Source organism: Lactuca virosa, chromosome 5 (assembly GCF_052849685.1).
Source record: "Lactuca virosa cultivar CGN04683 chromosome 5, Lactuca_virosa_CGN04683_v6, whole genome shotgun sequence".
NCBI lineage: Eukaryota > Viridiplantae > Streptophyta > Magnoliopsida > Asterales > Asteraceae > Lactuca > Lactuca virosa.
In genome coordinates, this window is record NC_136430.1 from 348,643,751 (window position 1) to 348,664,919 (window position 21,169).

At 33.9% G+C, this 21,169-nt stretch overlaps 4 protein-coding genes across 5 annotated transcripts; all 4 read right to left on the reverse strand.

Annotated features, from left to right (window-relative positions):
* On the reverse strand, window positions 1–1,086 carry LOC145115617 (Peptidase S24/S26A/S26B/S26C family protein). Its single transcript, XM_079051957.1, has 4 exons — window positions 900–1,086; window positions 598–822; window positions 320–430; window positions 1–232 (listed from the first exon to the last, which is right to left on the reverse strand). Exons 1-4 carry the CDS (start codon window positions 1,020–1,022, stop codon window positions 200–202), a joined length of 492 nt encoding a protein of 163 aa, XP_078908083.1. The 5' UTR covers window positions 1,023–1,086; the 3' UTR covers window positions 1–199.
* Window positions 1,087–8,019: 6,933 nt separating this feature from the next.
* LOC145116210 (solanesyl diphosphate synthase 1, chloroplastic-like) lies at window positions 8,020–10,564 on the reverse strand. The gene is made up of 6 exons (XM_079052574.1): window positions 10,141–10,564; window positions 9,961–10,070; window positions 9,634–9,761; window positions 9,442–9,545; window positions 8,814–8,941; window positions 8,020–8,724 (listed from the first exon to the last, which is right to left on the reverse strand). The coding sequence occupies exons 1-6, from the start codon at window positions 10,385–10,387 to the stop codon at window positions 8,176–8,178; spliced, it is 1,266 nt and encodes a 421-aa protein (XP_078908700.1). The 5' UTR covers window positions 10,388–10,564; the 3' UTR covers window positions 8,020–8,175.
* Window positions 10,565–11,772: 1,208 nt separating this feature from the next.
* Window positions 11,773–17,018, reverse strand: LOC145116211 (SH2 domain-containing protein A-like). 2 transcript variants are annotated; one of them, XM_079052575.1, is made up of 12 exons: window positions 16,683–17,018; window positions 16,162–16,353; window positions 15,874–16,062; window positions 15,691–15,780; window positions 15,481–15,558; window positions 15,153–15,317; window positions 14,719–15,060; window positions 13,160–13,455; window positions 12,928–13,090; window positions 12,472–12,815; window positions 12,028–12,083; window positions 11,773–11,925 (listed from the first exon to the last, which is right to left on the reverse strand). In XM_079052575.1, exons 1-12 carry the CDS (start codon window positions 16,842–16,844, stop codon window positions 11,864–11,866), a joined length of 2,139 nt encoding a protein of 712 aa, XP_078908701.1. In that variant the 5' UTR covers window positions 16,845–17,018; the 3' UTR covers window positions 11,773–11,863. The 2 variants fall into 2 exon arrangements, with proteins under 2 accessions (XP_078908701.1, XP_078908702.1); XM_079052576.1 differs by having other exon boundaries at window positions 12,006–12,083.
* A 1,446-nt stretch (window positions 17,019–18,464) lies between these two features.
* Window positions 18,465–20,773, reverse strand: LOC145116964 (Sodium Bile acid symporter family). The gene is made up of 7 exons (XM_079053260.1): window positions 20,035–20,773; window positions 19,869–19,962; window positions 19,713–19,746; window positions 19,571–19,625; window positions 19,315–19,398; window positions 18,945–19,232; window positions 18,465–18,845 (listed from the first exon to the last, which is right to left on the reverse strand). Exons 1-7 carry the CDS (start codon window positions 20,587–20,589, stop codon window positions 18,681–18,683), a joined length of 1,275 nt encoding a protein of 424 aa, XP_078909386.1. The 5' UTR covers window positions 20,590–20,773; the 3' UTR covers window positions 18,465–18,680.
* Between the last annotated feature and the right edge of the window lie 396 nt (window positions 20,774–21,169).

Consider the following 21,169-nt stretch of genomic DNA (forward strand, 5'->3'; position numbering starts at 1 on the left):
TTCGCCATAGTTTTGGTTATTTTGTATAAGTTCAGAAAAATATGGTTTTGTGCTTACATGCTAGTATGCTGCTTCAAAATATGGTCATTGTAGGGAATACGTCTTATTGAAATGTTGTTAATATGATACATTAAGAAAACTTATGAAACAAACAAACATCATCAATATGGTGCACTGATTCTTCAAGCTGATTTTCATGTCATAACGATCCAAAACAGTCTACTGGCCACACCTACAGTCAGCATACACAAGTGCACGATTTAGATATAACAATGACCCATTATCTACCAGGAAACCAAACAGTGATGAAATTACTCACTCTACACAAAACTTTGCCCTGAATTAGGCCATAAGGAATTGGACCAAAGTTCCGAGAATCTTTGGATGCATAAATGTTATCCCCTTGAATCCATACATGTCCCTTCGGCACCTATAAGTTCATATTACAATCACGACTTAAATTTCGATCTAAGTTCTTGAATTCATCACCAAAATCAAATGATAAGTTCCTAATTGATGCAATGATAAATGTAATAAATTCTACCAAATCTTTGGAAGAAAAAACGAGAAACGGATTGTAAGAGTGTTACCACTTACCACTACAGTACGAGATTTTTCGCTGCGGCTAGGATCAACTAAGAACGAAACAACTTCCCCTTCCATGGCCACAATGCGTTTTGTAATAGTTTTTCTAGGGTTTTCAGGTGATTGTATCAACACAACGTCACCCGGACCTACCTTCCCTAGCCTATGTGAAATGTATTCCGATAATATCACGTCGCCAGTCAAATTCAACGTCGGCAGCATACTTGGGCCATAAACCTGAAACAAAAACTCCACCACCATCACGACGACGTATATACATACACATAGTGTAGAGATGGAAATCAAAGCATTACGAGGGTAGGGGAGAATATGTAAGTATTGGTGACGTGAAGCAAACAGAGGAATTTGGCGAAAATGGCAGCTCGATCGACTGATTCTTTAGCAATGGCTGTCCATTTGCCGAACCATAATTTCATCTCTCTTACGCAACCTGAAATTTTGGGGGTGAAATTAGGTTGATTATCCAATTCAATTCAATTTGGGATAATGGTTTACGGCCATTTCTCAATTTTGCCACTGAAGTTTGAAGTATTTTTATATATACCTTCATGTTTCTTTTTTGGGTTGTTATATTGGCTTTGCATTCAAAAAATTTTTTTCAAGTAGTCCCTCAGATTTCAAATTACCTATTAAGTACGCCATTTTGAACCAAGAAACTATATGAACCGGTTACTTTGCTTACGTGTTAATTACAAAAACGAATAAAAAGAAAATCGAAGGCTTCGAAGGCAATTCCACGTAATTACCAAGTTAAATGAGACGAGTCGAGTGTAAATGAAAGGAACTTAAGTTCAACTGTTAGTCATCCTTTTCATTAGCAATACTCCAAAACCTCGAACCAAAACTATGGTTTACAATTCCTCCACAGAACGAAGTGAAGTATGAGGAAAAAAGAAGTTATGTCAACCTCGAACCCCCATGCGATATTTCCGATAGTGGAACTAAACTTTAAGTGGGTGTTTATCTGTCGCCTTTTATCTTACACTAACGGTATGAAATTCACTTTCATAGATCATGATTTTTCTGGTATGACACACTTAAAGTGTATTACTTTTTCGAACGTTTCATGCAATAGATTGTAAGAAGCTATTCTACATTGAGCCATGTGCTCCCCTTTTGAGTGGCCATATGCCTATCTCGAATGAAATAGAGTATGAAGGTTTCATCTTTGATGCATATGGAAATGATAATCAAATATCCATTTATGTGGACCATATTGGTGATGGAATAGATGATATGTTTGAGTCAGAATGAGGAGATGATGACCATGATTCTTTTATTAGTGGTGGGGGGATGATGACATAGGTACCATTAGGGATGTGATAGTGGATTTTAATTAGGAAATAGTTACTATGAATAGGACATGTAATGATGAATTCTTGACTAAATTGTGTGCCCAAGAAGAAGGGGAGCAGGAGGATACCAACTATGATGTAGAAGATGAGGATGAAAGTGAACCCAAAAGTCAAGTTCATGCCATTTTTAATGAGTCAACACACTGGAAGAAACAAAAGCCCATACTTGGTATAAGATTTAAAGATCCAACTCAAATAAAAACTATGTTGTGCAACTATGCCGTAGTCAATAAGTACCAATTATGTTTTTTGAAAAATGATAGGAAAAGGTTGTTGGCACATTGTTGCAAGGGTAAGTGTACCTTCAGGTTATGGGCATCATGGATGAGTGATAAAGACAGCTTCCAGATTAAATCTTTGAGCTTGCAACATAATTGTGCTAGGAACTTTAAGTCAGGTTCATTGGTTTCATATTCATGGATAGGAAGTCATTATACTAAACAAATCTTACACAGACAAAAGATGAGTGTCAGAAAATTAAGATTAGAAGTTATTAGGAAGTTTGGTATTCATGTCAGTCTTGGTCAATGCATGAGGGCTAAGAAATATGTTTTTCAACTAATAGATGGAACTCTTGTGGAACATTATGCAAAGTTATGGTCATATGGAGAATAGATTAGGAGATCAAATCCAGGTTCAACTGTCAAAATTAATGTCAACAACATGCCAGATGGTATTCCGTCGTGTATTCTGTAGTAGGATTCCATCACAATTTCTGTGGTAGTTCTTCTATCATAAATTCCATTTTAGTTAATCCCTAGCAAAATCCATGGTGATGATTCCCTATCAAATTCTGCGGTGGTGAATGAATCCCTAGTAAATTCTGTGGTGGTAATTCCCTAGTAAATTCTGTGGTAGTGATTCCCTAGAAAATTCCGTGGTGATGAATCTCTAGCAAATTCCGTGGTGGTGATTCCCTAGCAAATTCCGTTGTACTGAACCGCTATCAAATTCCATGGTTGTGGATCCGTAGCAAATTTGGTGGTGATGAATCCCTAACAACTTCCGTTTGATGACTTCCTAGCAAATTCTGTGGTGGTGAATCCCTAGCAATTTTCGTGGTGTATATTATATAGCGGATTCCATATCAAAGATTTCATATGGACGGATGGATAACTTATTTATAAATTAAATCCAAATCATTTTGTAGTAATATATGAAAACCAAAAATAACAAAAAAAATCAAATAACATTATACATAAAATAATACAATAATTTTCATTACATGGAAAATGGAAAGTGGCTAATCTAAAATAAATACTTTGCAATAAACATATCAACACTTTATGACGTATTAGTGTTGTTTGTTGTGTAATGACATTAGTAAGATCCATTGTCGTTTTAAGTTGTTTTTCAAGTTGTCCGACTCTTGCGTTGTTTTGTTCTTCTTGGGCCTTCATTATTTCTTTAAGTTCTTCATTTTTGCTCTTTTTGTTTAGCAACAAGCTCCCTCATTTCTTCCATTTCATCATTTTTTTTTCCGGAATGTAAGATACATCCGTTTTACCGTTAATATTGGGAACCGTCTTTGCAAAAGAGCCTAAACCATAAAATCTTTTTTTTTTATCATGACCACCATCAACATCATAAAATAATTTGTCTTCCTCAAATTCAGCATCTTCAGCTTCCAACTCTTCCCGTTTTTCTGTATATAGGTCGCCTACAAAATAAAAATAATATAAGTTAAAAGATATCAAAGTTATGAATGACATTATGGACTAGCTACAATATAAAAGTTTAATTGCACTGAAATGAATATTACATGAATTTGTCTATCTTTTTCATTTGTGAATGTGGCTACATCGTGATTCTTCGTGTATGTGTATACATGAACAATTCACTATGGGGTGGATCACGTCCTAATTTTCTCTTCTTCATAAATACCATAAAATGTCAAATATACACATAAACATAAACATTGATGTACCATTAAAAAAATACCAAATCAAAAGCTATCTTCAAATGATTTGCGGATCCAACGTTATGGGTAGGTTGTGCTACTCCATCAGCCACACCGTTACGCCTATTTTTCTTGTTCTGCTCAGATTTTAGCTTGTATTCATCTGTATTCCATTTTACTTGCTAGGAGTTCCAGACTTCTTGTGCAATATGAGCTGGTTTAAAGGCATGTGGGTTTCTTTGTGGGCTCCGCATGTTGGTGAGATATTGGCCATAACTTTGTGTCGCTTTACTTGCCCAAGCTTGCTTCACCAACGAGTCTATTGTTTCACCCCAACAACATTTTTCCAAACAGTAACAATATAAGCATAAGTTTAAATGTAAATGTTTACCAAACAACAATTTATCACATATAGTTAACTACCTGGAACTCCTCCTAATATAATTCACACATTTCTTCGTTTTACTTTTCCCAAGTGTACCCTTGTGGATCTACTTTTTGTAAAAATGACCGACTAATAATGTGTGCACAAGGGTCTGGTGGCATGAGCCTGCAAATTATCATGTGATCGTTTTAGTTTTGAATTCATATGTACGTGTACACTAAAAGGTTATACATAGAAAAACGTTGTAAGATATGATTGGTAACTTACGTTTTTTTTCCAAACATGAACAGTTAAACGTCCATCTGGTCCACAATCTTCAGAGGAATTTTTTTCACATTCTACATTTTCCACAACAAATCCATTCACGGTTGGTTGTGTTGGTGATGGGGTAGATTTTGTGATAGGTTTTGGTGATGGGTTAGGTGTTGGTATAGATGTATATGTTGAGGATGTGGTAGTTCCTTTAGGTAAGGATGATGTGGTAGTTACTGTAGTTGTTGAGGATGGTAGTGTCGATGAAGGTTTTGAGGTTGTGGTAGTAGATATAGGTGTTGATGATGTGGTAGTGGATGTCGGTGTTGAGGATGGTTTCGATGATATAGGTGCTGAAGTTCTGGTTGTAGATGTAGGTGTTGAGGATGGTATTGGTCCAATTGCTGAAGTTTTAGATGCATTTGATGAGGATGGTGTGGATGTTGTAAGTGATGCTGAGGAAGTGGTAGTCATGGTTGGTGTTAATGATTTAGGTTTATGGGTTTTGTTGCTAGATGTTATAGGTGCATTGGATGTGGTTGCTGATTTTGGGAAGCCAACTTCTTCATCTTGTAATTGTCTGCTTATGAATTTTGCAGTTGAGGTCCTGTTACGGTTCAAAACTTGTGGTGCAATGAATTTAGTTGCCTTCACACCTGATGCTCCTTTTGGATGAGATTTGTTGAAATAAGGAAATAAATAGAAGAATTAAAGGGCTTTTGTTTTTGGTTTAGCTCTAGAATGTATCAGTATTTTCATGTTTTTCTTCTGATAGGCAATCTGATTTGGACAAAATGTGAAGCTACAGAGGAAAACAAGACTTCTGGTATTTTGCATTTCTGATTCATAACATGCGAAGTTGTGTCAGTAGGACCATTTTTAAAGCATGTTGTACAAGTGATTTAAGGTTTTTTTTATATGAACTATGCACATTTCTAACTCAAGAAATTCAATAACGATCGGTAATAAAAGTATAAGCTACTAAAATAGTTTTTCTTTTGTTATGTTTTTATTAAGGAATTCAACTAAAAGTGTATGATGACTATTTTCCAAAAATATCATTGTGTTATTTTCATTGTACTTTACAGTTGGAGAGCATAGTGCTGAGCAAACGAATCGTCAATAATCTCCTTAACACCCTCTTTAACCTAATGTCTTACATCAGTTTTCTTCGGTGTTAGCAAATCCAAGCCCCATAAAATGGGGTTTCTTATCTAGTTATTGTTATTATTATTATTATTATTATTATTATTTGAGGTCTGTCTCTTCATTAATTATGGGGATAATGTTTTTACAAAAAGACAGTAATTTAACTAAAAAAATAACACAAATTGACGTAAAAAAGATAATGATATATTAATTAATTAAACTTATACATAAAATAATGTTTTAGGTACTTCAGTTTAAATTGGTGTTTTTTGGTTTTCATATATAGAAGAAAGTGAACTACATATTTGGTTTTTTGAAAAACCAAAATGTCTTTTTGCTAAAAGGCTTTGGTTTCACTTTCTTTACACCTGGAAGGAAAAGTATATAAAAAAAAAGAAAAAATGAAGCATACGATATAAAAAAGTGTAACAATATTTAACTATTAAGAGCATCTCCAAATAGTAAACAAAAGATCTTTTCTCATAAACTTTCTCTAATGATCCACTTTTTAAAATGATCTTTTTAATCAATTATTTTGTCATCTATCTATCTTAAAAGTTGTATTAATCCTCCCACTTTTTCTATATCATTCATGAATTTTAAAACATATCATATTTTGGGAAAAAAAATTATTTGACATTAAAATTAATTTTAACATATTACAAAGCCGATATTCGGGGAAAAAGAAACAAGTTATTAACCTACAATCCATATTTTATTGTATTTTATTCTAGTCTTATTGCACAATATTTGATAATCCACAAGTTGGTCATCTCTCATATCTTGTATATTCCGAGTTATATTTTTTATTTTTTTTTCATCCTCATTGAAAAATTGAACAAATCTTTTATCTCTTTAACATGTTTAGTTACTTTATCTATATGAGACATTATTAAATCTCTAAGATTATTTGGTTCCTCTTTTAAGGTAGTCACATTTCCTTTTTTTTTTTCATAGGACAACTTCATCATCTTATCATCTTCAATGTGTTTGTGTATTTGATGATGTTGTGTAACTAGACGAGCTAGTTTTTTCTTTTCTTTACATGAACATCATTTCTGTCCCTTCCATTTGGGTTCATGGATCCTTAACGATTAGTGCATGTTCATATTTAAATAGTATAATTTTAAATTTATTTTTAAAATTATCAATTTCTTATACGTTGAATAATATAATTTATTGTAGCATCCTTTACATGGTCTTCAAACAATCCATTATTAGGGTTGTAAACGATTTGAACGTTCGACGAACCTCTCGTGACCGTTCGGTGAGAAGTTCGTTTATTTAATAAATGAACGAACATGAACACAAATTCTCGTTCGTTCAGTTAAACGAACGGACATGAAAAATGGTCTCGGTCGTTCATTTATGTTTGTGAATGTTCATTTATGTTGTTCGTTTACGCTCGTTTATTTAAGTTTATTTATGTTTATATTTGTTTAATTATTTTTTTATTACATTACTATATTATATGTTTGTTTATGTTCAGTTGTGTTTATTTATCTTTGTTCGGTTATGTTCGTTTAACATGTTCATGAACATAAACGAACGAATATGAACATGGTAATTTGTTAAACGAACCAACATGATCAAGAAAACTCGTTCGTTTATTTGTTCAGCTAACTTAAACGAACAAACACAAACAAACTATTGTTTGTATTTGTTTGGTTAATTTACAAAGTGTATAGTTTGTATTTGTTTGGTTAATTTACAAAGTGTATGGTTACTAAATTTGTAAACTATTATGGTTCCTAAATTTCGTGAGTATCTCGCAATGTCTTTTTGTCGAACCAACCAAAAGGATTTTCGTAGGATTCCGTCTAGGCGTCTATGGCCTATGGGCTATGGCTCTATGCACTTCTGGATTATTAATTGGCCCATATGACTTTTCTTCTTGATTCAAATATTTCAAGGACAACATTTTAAGTTCAACTTCTACCATTATGACTTCTTTAATGCAAATTGAAAATTTGCCCTTTCTTTAAGAGCAAATTGCAAAATTTAGCCCTTTATTATATCGTTGGTTTTGACTTTTCAATATAGTTCAAAAACGGATTTTATAGTTTTCTATTCATGTGGACTGGTTTCTATTTGGTTTTGAAGTTGGTCCTTATCGCGTCTAATTTGAGCGATAAAATTATATAAAATGACTATTTATGAATTCACATACAACATTATAAACCGTAAACTTCTGATTTCTTCTAGAATAAATTATAAATTTTATGTCTTTGCTATAGTTATATGATCCAAAAACGATTTTTGTGGTTTCATTATGATTTCTTCTAGAGTAAATTAGAAACGCTGTGTTTTAGATGAACTTGAATCTAACTTGGAAGGAACAACATTAGTTCTATAAAACCAAGAAAGCGACGAACAAGAACTTAGAATTATGATCATCTTAAAAAGAATATAATAATCAGTATACAACAACACTCATGAATCTTTATTTCCTTTCTTCCACTTATATGAATTTCCTATAATTTCACAACCTTATACATCTCTTCAAATATCAAATATCAAATATATTTTCAGTCAATCCGCTCAAGATTAAACTTAACCATCCCCTCAAGAGCCATCCGGAAAGCACTCTGAGGAAGACACTGAAGACATTGAATTGCCACGTCAGCTTTATGTTTAGCAAGACTCCTTGCCCTTTCAATCCCACCACTATTCATCACAAGTTCAATAGCTTCTCCAAGAGACCCCGTTTCACAAAACTCTGACTCAATAATATCCCTCAGCCTCGAGTCTTTTTCAAGAGCAAAAATCACGGGTGCAGTAAGATTTCCTTTGGCCAGGTCACTGCCAGCTGGCTTACCCAATTGCTCTGCTGACTGTGTAAAATCCAATATGTCATCGACAACCTGGAAGGATAGGCCAAGATTCTTCCCATATTGATACATCTGTTCGCTGACATCATTGGCTACACCACTAAAAATGGCTGCTCCTTTTGTGCTAGCAGCGATTAATGATGCGGTTTTATAGTAGCTTTTGATTAAATATTCATCCAGTTTAACATCACAATCGAATAAACTTGATGCCTGTTTTATTTCACCACTTGCAAAATCTTTAATAACCTGTTTTATAATAGTTCTCAAGATTTTAGCTTCTTCCCTTTTTGTTTCTTGATGTTTTCAAGTGTAGAAATTGAAATTAGATTATATACCTGGCTAATAAGTTTTATGACCTCGAGATTTTCAAGATTAGCAAGGTACCATGATGACTGGGCAAACATGAAATCGCCAGCTAGGACTGCCACTCGTGTACCATATATCTGATGAACGGTTTCTTTACCTACATACAGAATGAAAAATGATAAATAAAAAAAAAAAAAAAAAATGAGGAAATACAAGGGAATGATGAATGAGGGCATTTCCCTGACTTTCTTTATTAAGTCGTTATTTCTGCATTAAGGAAAAGAGACACACCATCTACTCTTATCTGGACGAATAAACTGTCTGAATCTAAGTAAATGACCATTTTACCCTTCTATATAGAAATGACGTTGAATAACAAATTATTGTTTATTTAAGAATTGTTATAGAGTTGAAATTAAAGAAATCACTATTTATTTTATATAACAAATGTGATTATATTTAATCAAAGCATATGATTAGTAACTCAAAATCAACACAAAATTTAATCATCATATTACTAATAGTTTGAGCATCGATGTTCCACTTAACATATTAAGACCCTTCGGTTTGTATCAAGTCAAGTAAGAAACAAAAATATGTATATATCTGTTTGGATTAAGTCCATTAAGTAAAAAAAGAAAGAGTACAAGTTTGTACCTCTTCTCATGTCGCTTTCATCCAACACATCATCATGTATCAAGCTTGCAGTATGAATCATTTCAATGATCTCAGCCAAACGCCTATGTTCTCTCGTGAGTTCACTGATTCACAAAAACAAACTCGTTACATTATATAAAACCATTCAGGAATCAAAAGAAAAAGATTTTAAAATAAAATAAAAATACTCACTCTAAACCTGCAAGTGCTAATGTGGCTCTTGACACTAAGAAAACCAAGGCTGGTCTCATTCTCTTTCCACCCGCACTAAAAATCTGCTCAGCTGCAGACATTAAAACCGGGTTTTCTGCACCAACAATCTACCACACAAAAAATATCAAGAATCATCAAAATTAACCACTTTATAAAAGTAAAAAAGAAACTCATTGTAATGGACCACTAATTCAAATTCATGATCACAATCTTCAATCTTGAAGTACATTAAGCTAAGGAAACTTGACTCGAAAGTGTGTAGAATATTGATAACACAAATCTTGTAAAAGACTAAGAAATACTTACAGATTGTAGATTCTTGTTCAATGTTAGAAGGTCATCAGAAACAGCTTCAAACAAATCGGTTGTGGATTCTTTCTTCCCATTTAAAACTGGTGGAGGACCTGGTACATCACCTATTGATAAACATTATGTTATGTTAGAACTTAGATCACCAAAATGAATCAAATTGTAATGAATTGATACCATTTAGTAAAGTCCCAGGAGCTTCAGTTGAAAACACTCGACACTTTGCGATGTTATTATCACGGCGGCAACATATCAATTTCCGGCCACCGCCACAGTAGCCCCTATTCACAGTCCTAATCACCGCTCGTGCGTAATTTCTTGAAGGAAACCGGTCGAATGAAGAACTGAAAGAACACCCACAAGGAACGGAATCAACAAACGCAGTTCGACCAAACTCAAGTTTATGGCATGTCGCCGGCATCATCTTCCTAAATATCCCCAAGATTATATTTTTCTTCAATGAAATCGAAAACCCAACTAGGATATTATGCTAATTCGAGTATAAGCAAACACCCGCCAAGCAAAAAGCCATAATATCGAAGAACAATGCGAAATGAGAGAGAAAGGAAGACGCAAGTTGGAACTTGGACCCAAGAGAAAGGTTAGAGGCTTACAGAACTGTAATCTTGAATAGATATAGTAGATTTTCAGTGGATCCGAAAAGTCCACATATGCTAAACAACGAAGTTGGTTTTTAAATTTGCTTTTGCTTTAATTGGAAGGTACAAAACAGCAGAGGGTTATTAACAGCGATTAAGGTAGTGGTGTATATATATCGGTTTCTTGATTTGACCAAAGGGTCGTATGAATGAAGAGGTATTGGGAGGAGAAGGGAGAAAAGGGCACCTTATCTACGACTTCAATTTGTGTGTGTGGCATTGCAGTTGGTGGCCAATTCAGAAACGTTCATCAGTTGTGTGATCTTGGAGAAATGCCTTATTTTTCTAATTCTCCATTTTTCTTTTATAATTAAAAATTAATATCTAGAAGAAATATAATTTCAATTTATATATACTTTATAAATTAATCCGTCAATAGGATTTGAAATCATATGAACGTTATAAACATATATGTATTGTTTTTAAAATTATTATTTTCATTACATGTAGCCATAGGTCTTCGGTTAAACCGTGAAAAAGAAAACAATTAAAAACTTTTTTTTTATTTTTTATTTTTATAAAAGCTCAACAATATTGTACCTAAATTTGTTTTATATGTGGGTGGTGTTTGATACAACACGTTGGTCAGTTAATACAAATACAATCAATGTTAATATTCCCAAAATAAGTATTACTTCTAGATGGTTAAATCACAAATGTATCAATATTTATTAGATCACGTACAATAGCCTTTATCTTATTAAATTTTGGTTTATCTGTAAAGAGAATACACATTTTAACCATCTAACATAACAATTTTTCTCATGTTTTTCATTTATCATGTGGATAAAGTCATGAAATATATAGATGTGTTCCTTTTGGGCACCTCATCTTTTTAGAAGTTGAACCACTAAAGTTATATCGTTGTTCATGCAATCAGGTAAATTGTAACATGTTTACCTATTTGACTAACTACTTTGTGACAATGACATAACAACAATTTCAATAAGTACCAACCAACTTTAATTTTGTACCACTTAATTATCCTAGCATTTTTTTAAAGAAAGTATGGGGTAAAGTAAACTACAGTTTTAGTCCCTATGGTATGTTGAAAGTTACAAATTTCATCCCTGCTAAAGTATTTTTGTTGTAAACCAGCTATTTCACTCTCTCCATTGGCTACTATCATCTTAAGTTTGATATTCAAATATAATTTAAGAGAAATAAATTTAATAAAACAAGCCAAGAATGATCTTCATTAAGAAACACATCAACATTAAAAACAAGACCTAGGCACGAAATCATTGCCTTAAATACATAGTTACATACATCTCAAACAAGACGCACACTTCTTGTTGTAATCCTGCAATTTCAAAAATTCCCACAATTAGTTCATATATAAAACCCAAATCCACACGAAAAAAAATGTCATCATCATCTTGCCTTCCTAGTCGAGATAACTCACGCTCTTCAAGCAGCATATCTTTCAGTGATTTCCCCAACGTTTCATTGCCACAAGAACTACAAATTCAAAAAACCAAAAAGATAGAAACATATATAAGAAATAGCAACATACTTGTATTTATCTATGTATTACAACATCCTATTTTCATTTCTTTTTGTTATAACATTGTGCTTTTAATTATTGTAATTTGAATAATCTACCAACACATAGTATCATACTTTCAACATTTTTCTTATGAGCACATTATACTTTGAAAAATATAGCTGTGAAAACTGCTTTGTATTTGTATGCCATTGCTACAACTGTGTAGACTTTTCAAAGTACAATGATACAATAGTTAGAAACAAAAGTAGGATGCTATAACAAACAAATCAACAAAACTACGTTGCTATTTCTTGCATTTATGATTTAACCCTATACTTTTCACATATATAGTTTACACACCTGTGAAAGAAGTCAAGAGAGAGGAGCCTATGGTGTATGGCAAAATCAGCCCCAACATAAGTGACAATAAGATTCCCAGCATCAGGGTGGGGCCAGCTTCTAGATGTAGGAAACCGTAGCACGAATGTGCCGGGGTCCACAAGCCCCCCAGTGGGACCCTGGAGTGAAGATTCCGCTTCTTCTTTTGTAACAAGTCCTTCAATCCATCTGGAATCCCACATTTCATTAAGCCCGTTTTGTGATAAAGCAAAAGCCACAGGATATAGCCAACACCACAACTTCTCAAAGTTTTCTTGAGTCACTGAGTCCTGGCAACCACCAATTCTTCTCAACACCTCAAAATCCTACAAAAAGAAAAAAAGTAAATTTCAAAGATTCCGAGGACGGAATCGGAATCAGAATCGGAATCGGAATCCTTTCAAGGGGAGAGACTAGAGAGTTGTAAGACACACGGACCTGATGCACCAAGAATCTATTCCGACATGAAGAAATCTTGATAAACTGGTCTCTTAAAACCGGAATCATATTATCCCACAACACATGGTGGTGATTCTGCAATACAGAATTCCAGACCTTTGTTCCTTCCTCTATCATCTTCTTTGAACTTCTTATTTGGTTCCTGGAATCCAAATTCAATTAGATAAAAAGGGAAAGTAATGTTGGTTTTACTTTTATGCAAGCAAATTACCGATGATGAAGGCAACCAGAAAACTGTGAAACCCGCATGGCAAAGTCCATAACATCTTGTTGGGAAGCAGAAGTTGCAAGGTCTTTTAGAAGAAGAGATTTTTCAATTAGGGTTCCAAGGCAGTATTTGAATACAGTTAGGTCTGAAACCGGACTCCCATTGCTTTTACATGAGTTTGTTGCTTCACTACTATTACTATTACTATTACTATTACTATTACTATTACTATCTGTGTCAGATGATGAATTGTATATTTCTTCCCTACCTTCCAAAATCCTACCATTTGATCTATCACCCTGTTGCAAAACAAAAAGTCAAGATCTACAACATGTCTTAAAAAGTAAGGAGGTGGTTCATAGAATGTTTTTGGAAGGAATGAATCTGTCAAAGGAATTGGAATCTGTCATGTGTTTGGATGGCAGGAAAGGGAATGTGATCTTCAATAGTTAAATAAAAAGGAAAACGGAATGTACTTTCTGATTTTTCCTTATTATAGCATTGTACTTTGTTTTTTCCTTATTACAACATTGTACTTTCAAATTATTCCTTATTAGAGACTTGTATTTTAAATTTTTTACACATTATAACAATGAGATTTGGGTTATGATGACGTGATGCAACAAGTTAACATGTTTTATGCAATTTCATTGTCCACATAGGATGGACACATGTAATATACTACTGATGTGGGAAAAATTGAACTTAAAAAAAAAAAAAAAACGTCCATGTCAGCTGAGATTTAGAATTTAGATTGCTATTGATGACATGGCACAGGTTAATATGTTTTTATGCGTTATCATATAACTTTTGTAGCATATTGGCATCGACATTGCATGAAAGCATATCAACTTGTGCCATTTCATCAATAGTGATCTAAATCCCATCTGATATGGACAGTTCTTTTTAAGAAAGAACTTTTTTTGCCATGTCAGCAACATATTACACATGTACATCCTACATGGACAATGACATTGCATAAAAACATGTTAACTTGTGCCATGTCACCACAATTCAAATCTCATTGCTATAATTGGTAAAAAATTTAAAGTACGATACTCCAATAAAGAATCATTTAAAAGTACAATGTTGTAATAAAGAAAAAAGAGAGTACACTGGTATGATACGAAAAATTAGAAACTACATTGCTACTTCTTGCATTTTGACCTAATAAATAATGAATAGTTTTTAAAAAAATTTATTACTATTTTTTTTGTTTCCATTCATTTCAATAGATAAGAATGGAGGTTTTTTAGTCTTTTAATGAAAAAGGAAAAAATAAAATCAAAATTCCTTCCACCCACCCTCGGAATGGTTAAATCCATAAACCATGGAATTAGATTCTAGGAATGGTGAAATTCATCAACCATGAACAATTAGAAGGAATGTGACAGAATTAAATTCCATTCATTTGGCAACTAAACAAGTCATGGAATGGAATCACGATTCACAAATTCCAATTCCATCAAACTCCCCCGGAATCCACAAACCAAACACGGCTAATAGAATTAGAATCAAATCTTTTAATGAATTAATAAGTAATAGGATTGAAGAGTTTATACCTCATGGTGTTCTTCATATCCTTGCTTGAATGAATCATCAGGCTTTAAATGCACAAAGGGGTTTGCAAGTTCTAACTTGATCCGTTTTGATGGTGGGCTTGGTTTTGCCTCATGAACCACATTGTTCACGGGCTCAATGGATCCTCCATCTGGCCCAAAGGTTCCATTGACCGAATGCATAAGAGTGGTTGACCTTTTCCATATCAAAGTAGATGGACGTGTAGTACGATTACGTGAAATACACCGAATAGAACGCGAAAACACTTGAAAAAATGGATATCTTCCCATCTTCGGAATATTGAATTTAATACAAAACAACTTGTTATCACACTTTGATGAAAGCTGAGACAAGAGAAGATAAAGAACATGTAAAATAAACAGAAATATATATACATATATAAAGTTTTCATAGCTTATATGTTTTTAAATGTTACCTGAGATATCTTGAGCTTAAATGAAGCATGTCCATTAATTAGTGTACTTGGTCTGTCCCATGAAGCAAACTCGATTCCATCATAACTTGTCAGCAGTGGAGCTTCTGCATCATCTGGTTTTTCGACATGTGCATAATTGTCCGCATATGTAAGTGTAGCAACAACCTGTCAATAAAAAAAATAATATGCTTGACCTTATTATAATATAATTGATATTAGAAAATTTAAGACCTCATTTCTACACATGACATGATAGAACATAACATAACAGCCTTGACTTGTGTAACAACTAACAAACACAAACTAAGTGTCAATTTGCCTTACAAACCTCCATTTCTTTGTTGACCAAGTGCCCAAAAGCATCCATTAAAACAACATCCAAGGAGAAATTCCTACGGCAAGAAGCCTGTATTTCATATGTAACAATGTGACAATTAAATACCAAAATATGGTCAAACGCACAACTATTTAATACAAATATGAAATGAAATATGGGATATTAAGAAGCATTAGTGAAGATAAATCTATTAAACCTTACCTTGCCACCAACAACAGTCCACACACCATCATTGTCTTCTTCAATATCAATGGCACTTGAACTATCAACACACATTTGCATAGGAGGGTCCTGGACATAAAGAAAAAAAATGATGAGTATGAAAACAAAGGGACTATAAGATTATTGATAATATTAGTAAGAAAAAAATAATCAAGGATGCACCTTAACAAAGTGATCTTTAATAGAAGATGTAATAGGAAACATTTCCACACCATAGAGATAACCCTCAACTGAGTCATCTTTGTTAGCACCAAGTAAAGAAACTTTCTTTGAGCTATCAGAAGTGTAAGCTACATGATTCTCACCAACAATCTCACCATTAATGTAAAGTCGTATAGTATCAGTAGAAACCTGTTTAATCCAAAGAATCATAGAGCTCAAATCATTAAAGATATGAGCACAAGCATATCACAATTTAATAAGAATTTTCAAAATGTGCTTAAAGTATACCTCACATCCAATGTGAATCCATTTGTTTAGAGGGACATCAATCTTGGTTCTTGCAGTGGGAATTTCTGTTTCCATAGCTACATCTTCAGGAATTGATGTGTCTTTTGGTACAGAAAGAATTGGGTAAAGCTCGATTTCTTTATTTGCATTCAATGAAAGAAACGGGGTAGAGCTAGTTGTATCAGAATGATGCTGCAAAATCGAAAAAAGACACCTGTTAATACACAATTGTTGTAAGAATCAAATGATCCCAGTAAATATAGAGTTGCGGAAGTGTTTTGTTCTTGAAGAATCAGTGCTCATTCTTAAACGAACAAAACCCATGTACCAGCGGTTACAACAAACAAAACACAAAATCTTTATGAACAGAAGGGTTTTGTTAATAGAATCACATTAGAAAAGGAACATTTATCATCTCGACATTCAAAACCACGAAATAAAAATATGAAAATCCGCGACGAAAATGGTGTTTTTTTGTAGGAAACACAAATCGGATTTAATCGAAGTAAAACTAAACAGACCTGGCGAAGAAGGGTAGAAGGAAAAGGGGATGAATCAGCAGGTAGATACAGCCAAAAGCAAAGAGAAAAAGTGCCATCGAGATCGCTCACGTTTGTGATGATTTCCAATTTCAAGTCTTTTAGCGAAGAGTAACCACCATCTTCAACCACATTACTGCTCATTTTCGCTGATTCTTCTACGAAAGAAACTGAGAAAGAGCCAGAATTTCGCTGTTCTTCCGTCGTTTCTTAGAACAAGAATACGAGTGAAGAAGAGTCTTGAGGGGTTGTTTGATTCTTGACTGCTGCTGTTTAACGGTTGGTTAGGGTGTCCGGTGGTTCTTGAAAATGGGTAGAAAATTTAGCACCTAAAGTATATGGACGTCAAAGCTCAAGTCAATTTTTATATTACAGTTAACTACAAAAAATAGTCCATGAAGTTTTACCTAATAACAGTTTTAGTCCCTTGGTTAAGAAAATGTCTATTTTAGTGTCATGACTATTTATTTTATATCAACTAGGTTTATTCATCTTTCGTTGGTTTTAATGGAATGCTTAATAAGATTCATTATACCAATGGGCAAACGCTTTTTCTTCTTAAGTAACTATTTTGCTCTTTAATTTGGAAGCATTTGAAAGAATGTAAAAAATCGGCAACTACAGTCTAGAATTTTGAATACAATAGGAGAAAAAGAGAGCAAATGATTAGGATTTTGAACCAAAGCACAAAGAGTTATCGACGCTTCATTTAATTTATAACACCTAGGCGCCCTATTAGTGCGACGTGGCAAGTTGCAATGATAAGTTGGAAAAACTAAGGTCCCGTTTGATAGTTTCTGTCTGGGAAAGTGCTGTCTGGGAAAGTTTTCTGACTGGGAAAGAAACCATGTTGTTTAATTGTACATCTGATTGACTGTGCTGAATGATGAAAAAAAGTAATAATTCAATAAAAAATAAATTTAAAAAAAGTTATTTAAAAAAATTAATAATCCAATAAAGAAAGAAAGAGGCGGGGTTTGGTGTATAATTGTCTTTCCAGCCCATTCAGCCAGAAAGATATGATTTTGGGGCTTTCTGGGAAAGACATATCTTACCGGGAAAGACCCCTTCTTTTGTGCAAATCAAACAGTCTTTCCGGTCCATTCAGCCAGAAAGATCTGTTTGGACCTGGAAAGATGCGTATCAAACGGGGCCGATGGCTAAATGGTAACAAATTTGGGACTTTAGTGTTTAAATTAGCACAATTTAATATTCAATGACCAAATGGTGACAAAACAGACACTTTCATGGTCAATTTTATCAATACCAAAAAATAATCACCCAAAATTCTTTGAAGAATTTCGTAGTCCTAATATTTTGCGAGAAAATTTAGCACGAAACAAAGGCAAAGGCCAATAAATTTGCTCTTGGGAAGCCTATCAATTTATAATGGGCACTCTCCTTTCTACTTGGGTCGCGCACCAATGTGCGACTAAGATAGAAATACAATTAAACTTGCAAATCATCTTCCTTTCATAGTTCATATACATCCCTTCCTTCATTGCACTTTTGTTCTCAACCACTTTTTATCAAACAAACGAGTCTCACAATCCATCTATTTTCCAAAATCATTTATAACTTGAGACAAACTCAACGAGAAACACACCTGTTTAATTCATTATTCATATAAAAAGGTGCATAAATCATTTCCAATGGCATGCCATGAACAACGTCAAACATACAAATTCAATTCCTTTTTTACAAAAAGTATGATATTATTATTGTTCACATATATATTTTTTTAAAGATGAAAACTACAGGAAATACAAAATTCACATACTATTAAATATTAATCTCGATACATCAACCTCACTAAAAGCAACTCTACAAACCTAAAAACATCAAACCCCATCAATAAGAAAACATAAGCCAATCTTTCCTTTTAAAACTAAATGCCAGATCAAACAAAATACTAGTAATCTTCTCCCACAAAATACATAACCAACAAGCTTTAAAAAAAAAACACAACAAAATCCTGAATTAGGGTTCACTTTTCACTTCCTGAGTTTCAGGTGGAATCCTTCTCCATATTCCTGCTAATGCACTCCCAAGGATCGAATGACAAACACTAGAAACAGCACATGGCACTGCAGTCAAAGGATTCCCAAAATGTTGTGTAGCAAGAACCACACCAAGCACCGAATTCTAAAACAACACAAAAAAGATTCAGTTTTTATCAATCTTGAAGCTAAAAGAACATTCCATTTTGACTTTTTTTTTAAAAGAACATAACTTATAGCTTACCTGCATGCCAACCTCAATGGATATTGTTCTTGAAGAAGAACCATCAACTCCAAGAGATCTTGAAAGAATATAACCAAAAAAGAATCCAGAGATATGAAGAAGAACAGCAGCAAGGACCACTTGTTGACCAGACATAAGGATTGCAGAAGAGCTTTGAGCAATTGCATTCCCACAAAGTACAGCTACAGTTGCTACAGCTATTGGTGGCATCAATGGAGCCACTAATTTCACTACCCCTTTAAAGTATTGGTTCATAAACGCACCCACCAATACAGGAAGCAACACAACCTTTACAACAATTAATTCTTTACTGAATTTTATGTATTTGGTGAATATTTAAAACAGTTTCTTGATTTAAAACAAGTCTGACCTGGAGGGTGGAGTTAAGGAGTCCAATTGCATCTACTGCAACATATTGTCCAGCTAAATGGGCTGTCAGGAATGGAGTCATAACCTGACAATACAAAATCTCATTAAAAAATTGGGTTGATTTTTCAAAGTAGGATGTTATGCAAAACAAATAAATGAAAGTACATTGATATATATATATATATATATATATATATATATATATATATATATATATAAGTAAATATCTACTAAAACAGCAAGGGTTATGTACCTACCACAGCAGATACAGTGCTTGCAGCTGTCATTAATACAGATAGAGCAACATTTCCCCTGAAAAAACACCAAAACATAAGTCAGTGTCATTTAAGTAATATGGGGATTCAGCTATACTACCTACTTGTATATAAAGTTACATACCTTGCAATGTAGGTCACAATGTTACTTGCAGTTCCTAGAATTAAACATGGAAATTTTGGTTATTTGAATCAAGATTAGTGTATGTAGGAGAATGTGCATCTGTTAAAGTATAAGTGAAAAAGAAAGAGAGCTAGAAGAGTGTAGTTAGTTAGTTACCCCCAGGGCAGCAGCCAACCAATATCAAACCTGCAGCATAATATGAGGGCAAGTTTAAAAGTTTACTGATGAAAAATGCTGATAGAGGCATCACCTGCAACAAAAACACCATTTCAAATTCAGTTTCAGAATCTTGAACCATGTACACTGCAATTAAAGAACTAACCGAGTACTGGAGAAAGAAACCCGTGAACAGCTCTTTAGGCATGGCTAAAGCCCCTTTAAGATCATCAAATGTGAGTGTCATCCCCATCCCAAGCATAGTGAAAGTAATACCCATCATGGTCCATTTGGGTTGGACCCAATTGTATGAATTCGGCCTCACAAGACCCAGAAAGCAACCTAATGCCACCCATATCGGAAACAAAGTGGATATTGTCTCTCCTACCACCTCCACCCAACCCCTAAAACTCCTACCACTGCTATGAACAATATCGTCGTTTGCACTCAAACTGTTCGACGAATTGCTGCACAGAATTGGAGGTAGAAAACGTCCAGTACTGCTTCGGCTGTGCGATGTTAGAGTGGTCGGCAGGGAGATTAGATTTGTTTTGCAAGGTGAATCGAGTGTTGCAGAGAGCCGAATGCAGGAGGTGAGAGTATGGTTGTACTTGAGATTCCATGGTGAATCGGGTTTGAAAGGGAGTCTCTGTGAGCAAAGAACCCCTTCGGGTTTGCAGAAAGGAATTCCATGATCAGATGAGAGGAAAGAAGCTTGCATAGTCTCTTCTTTGCCACTGATGGCGAATCTTTGACTTTTGAGTGTGCGAGTCGGATCTTAGAACAAATCGACGTTTCGCGGGTATATGCCGAAATACCGAATAAGCCTTGAAACACAAAGAAGTGGATGGACGACAAAGTGAGAGTTAGGTGCTTGGTCTTTGAGTGTGCAAGCGGTCTTTGAGTGTGCAAGTCGGATATGTTATAGTACTATAATTTGGTTATATTAATAATAAAGTTATCGCTGATTTTATTTTGTATTTTAACCATTAAAATTGGTTATTACTTGCAATTAAACGATTAGAGTCGGTTATTTTCAAGTAACCGCTAATAATAATAAGTTTTGATGGTTAAATTATAATAAAAAATATCAAGGGTAATTTTTTTGTTAATAAGCCAAAATATATGTATTTTTTTGTCAATGCATAATAAATTTTAACCTCAACTCTTATATATTTAAACTCTTATATATCTAAGATTAAATTATAATTTTTTTTGTCGAAATCATGGATAGGGAAGTCAAGAAAACGAAACAAAGTCGCATCTCAATAGTAAAGGTCCGCTGAAACGCTAAGCGATGA

Excerpts from the sequence above, each read along its gene's own strand:
- LOC145116211 (XM_079052575.1), bottom strand. The coding sequence starts at position 16,844 with ATGAGCAGTAATGTGGTTGAAGATGGTGGTTACTCTTCGCTAAAAGAC. Across the intron at positions 15,781-15,873 it reads TTAAAGATCACTTTGTTAAG|GACCCTCCTATGCAAATGTG; the intron begins GTGCATCCTTGA and ends CTTTATGTCCAG. Across the intron at positions 11,926-12,027 it reads AGATATGCTGCTTGAAGAGC|GATTACAACAAGAAGTGTGC; the intron begins GTGAGTTATCTC and ends TTGAAATTGCAG.
- LOC145115617 (XM_079051957.1), bottom strand. The coding sequence starts at position 1,022 with ATGAAATTATGGTTCGGCAAATGGACAGCCATTGCTAAAGAATCAGTC. Across the intron at positions 823-899 it reads ACATATTCTCCCCTACCCTC|GTTTATGGCCCAAGTATGCT; the intron begins GTAATGCTTTGA and ends TTTTTGTTTCAG. Across the intron at positions 431-597 it reads AAAAATCTCGTACTGTAGTG|GTGCCGAAGGGACATGTATG; the intron begins GTAAGTGGTAAC and ends ATGAACTTATAG.
- LOC145116210 (XM_079052574.1), bottom strand. The coding sequence starts at position 10,387 with ATGATGCCGGCGACATGCCATAAACTTGAGTTTGGTCGAACTGCGTTT. Across the intron at positions 10,071-10,140 it reads TCCTGGGACTTTACTAAATG|GTGATGTACCAGGTCCTCCA; the intron begins GTATCAATTCAT and ends GTTTATCAATAG. Across the intron at positions 8,725-8,813 it reads TCATAAAACTTATTAGCCAG|GTTATTAAAGATTTTGCAAG; the intron begins GTATATAATCTA and ends ATTATAAAACAG.
- LOC145116964 (XM_079053260.1), bottom strand. The coding sequence starts at position 20,589 with ATGCAAGCTTCTTTCCTCTCATCTGATCATGGAATTCCTTTCTGCAAA. Across the intron at positions 19,747-19,868 it reads GGTTGGCTGCTGCCCTGGGG|GAACTGCAAGTAACATTGTG; the intron begins GTAACTAACTAA and ends GTTTAATTCTAG. Across the intron at positions 19,233-19,314 it reads TCCTTAACTCCACCCTCCAG|GTTGTGTTGCTTCCTGTATT; the intron begins GTCAGACTTGTT and ends ATTGTTGTAAAG.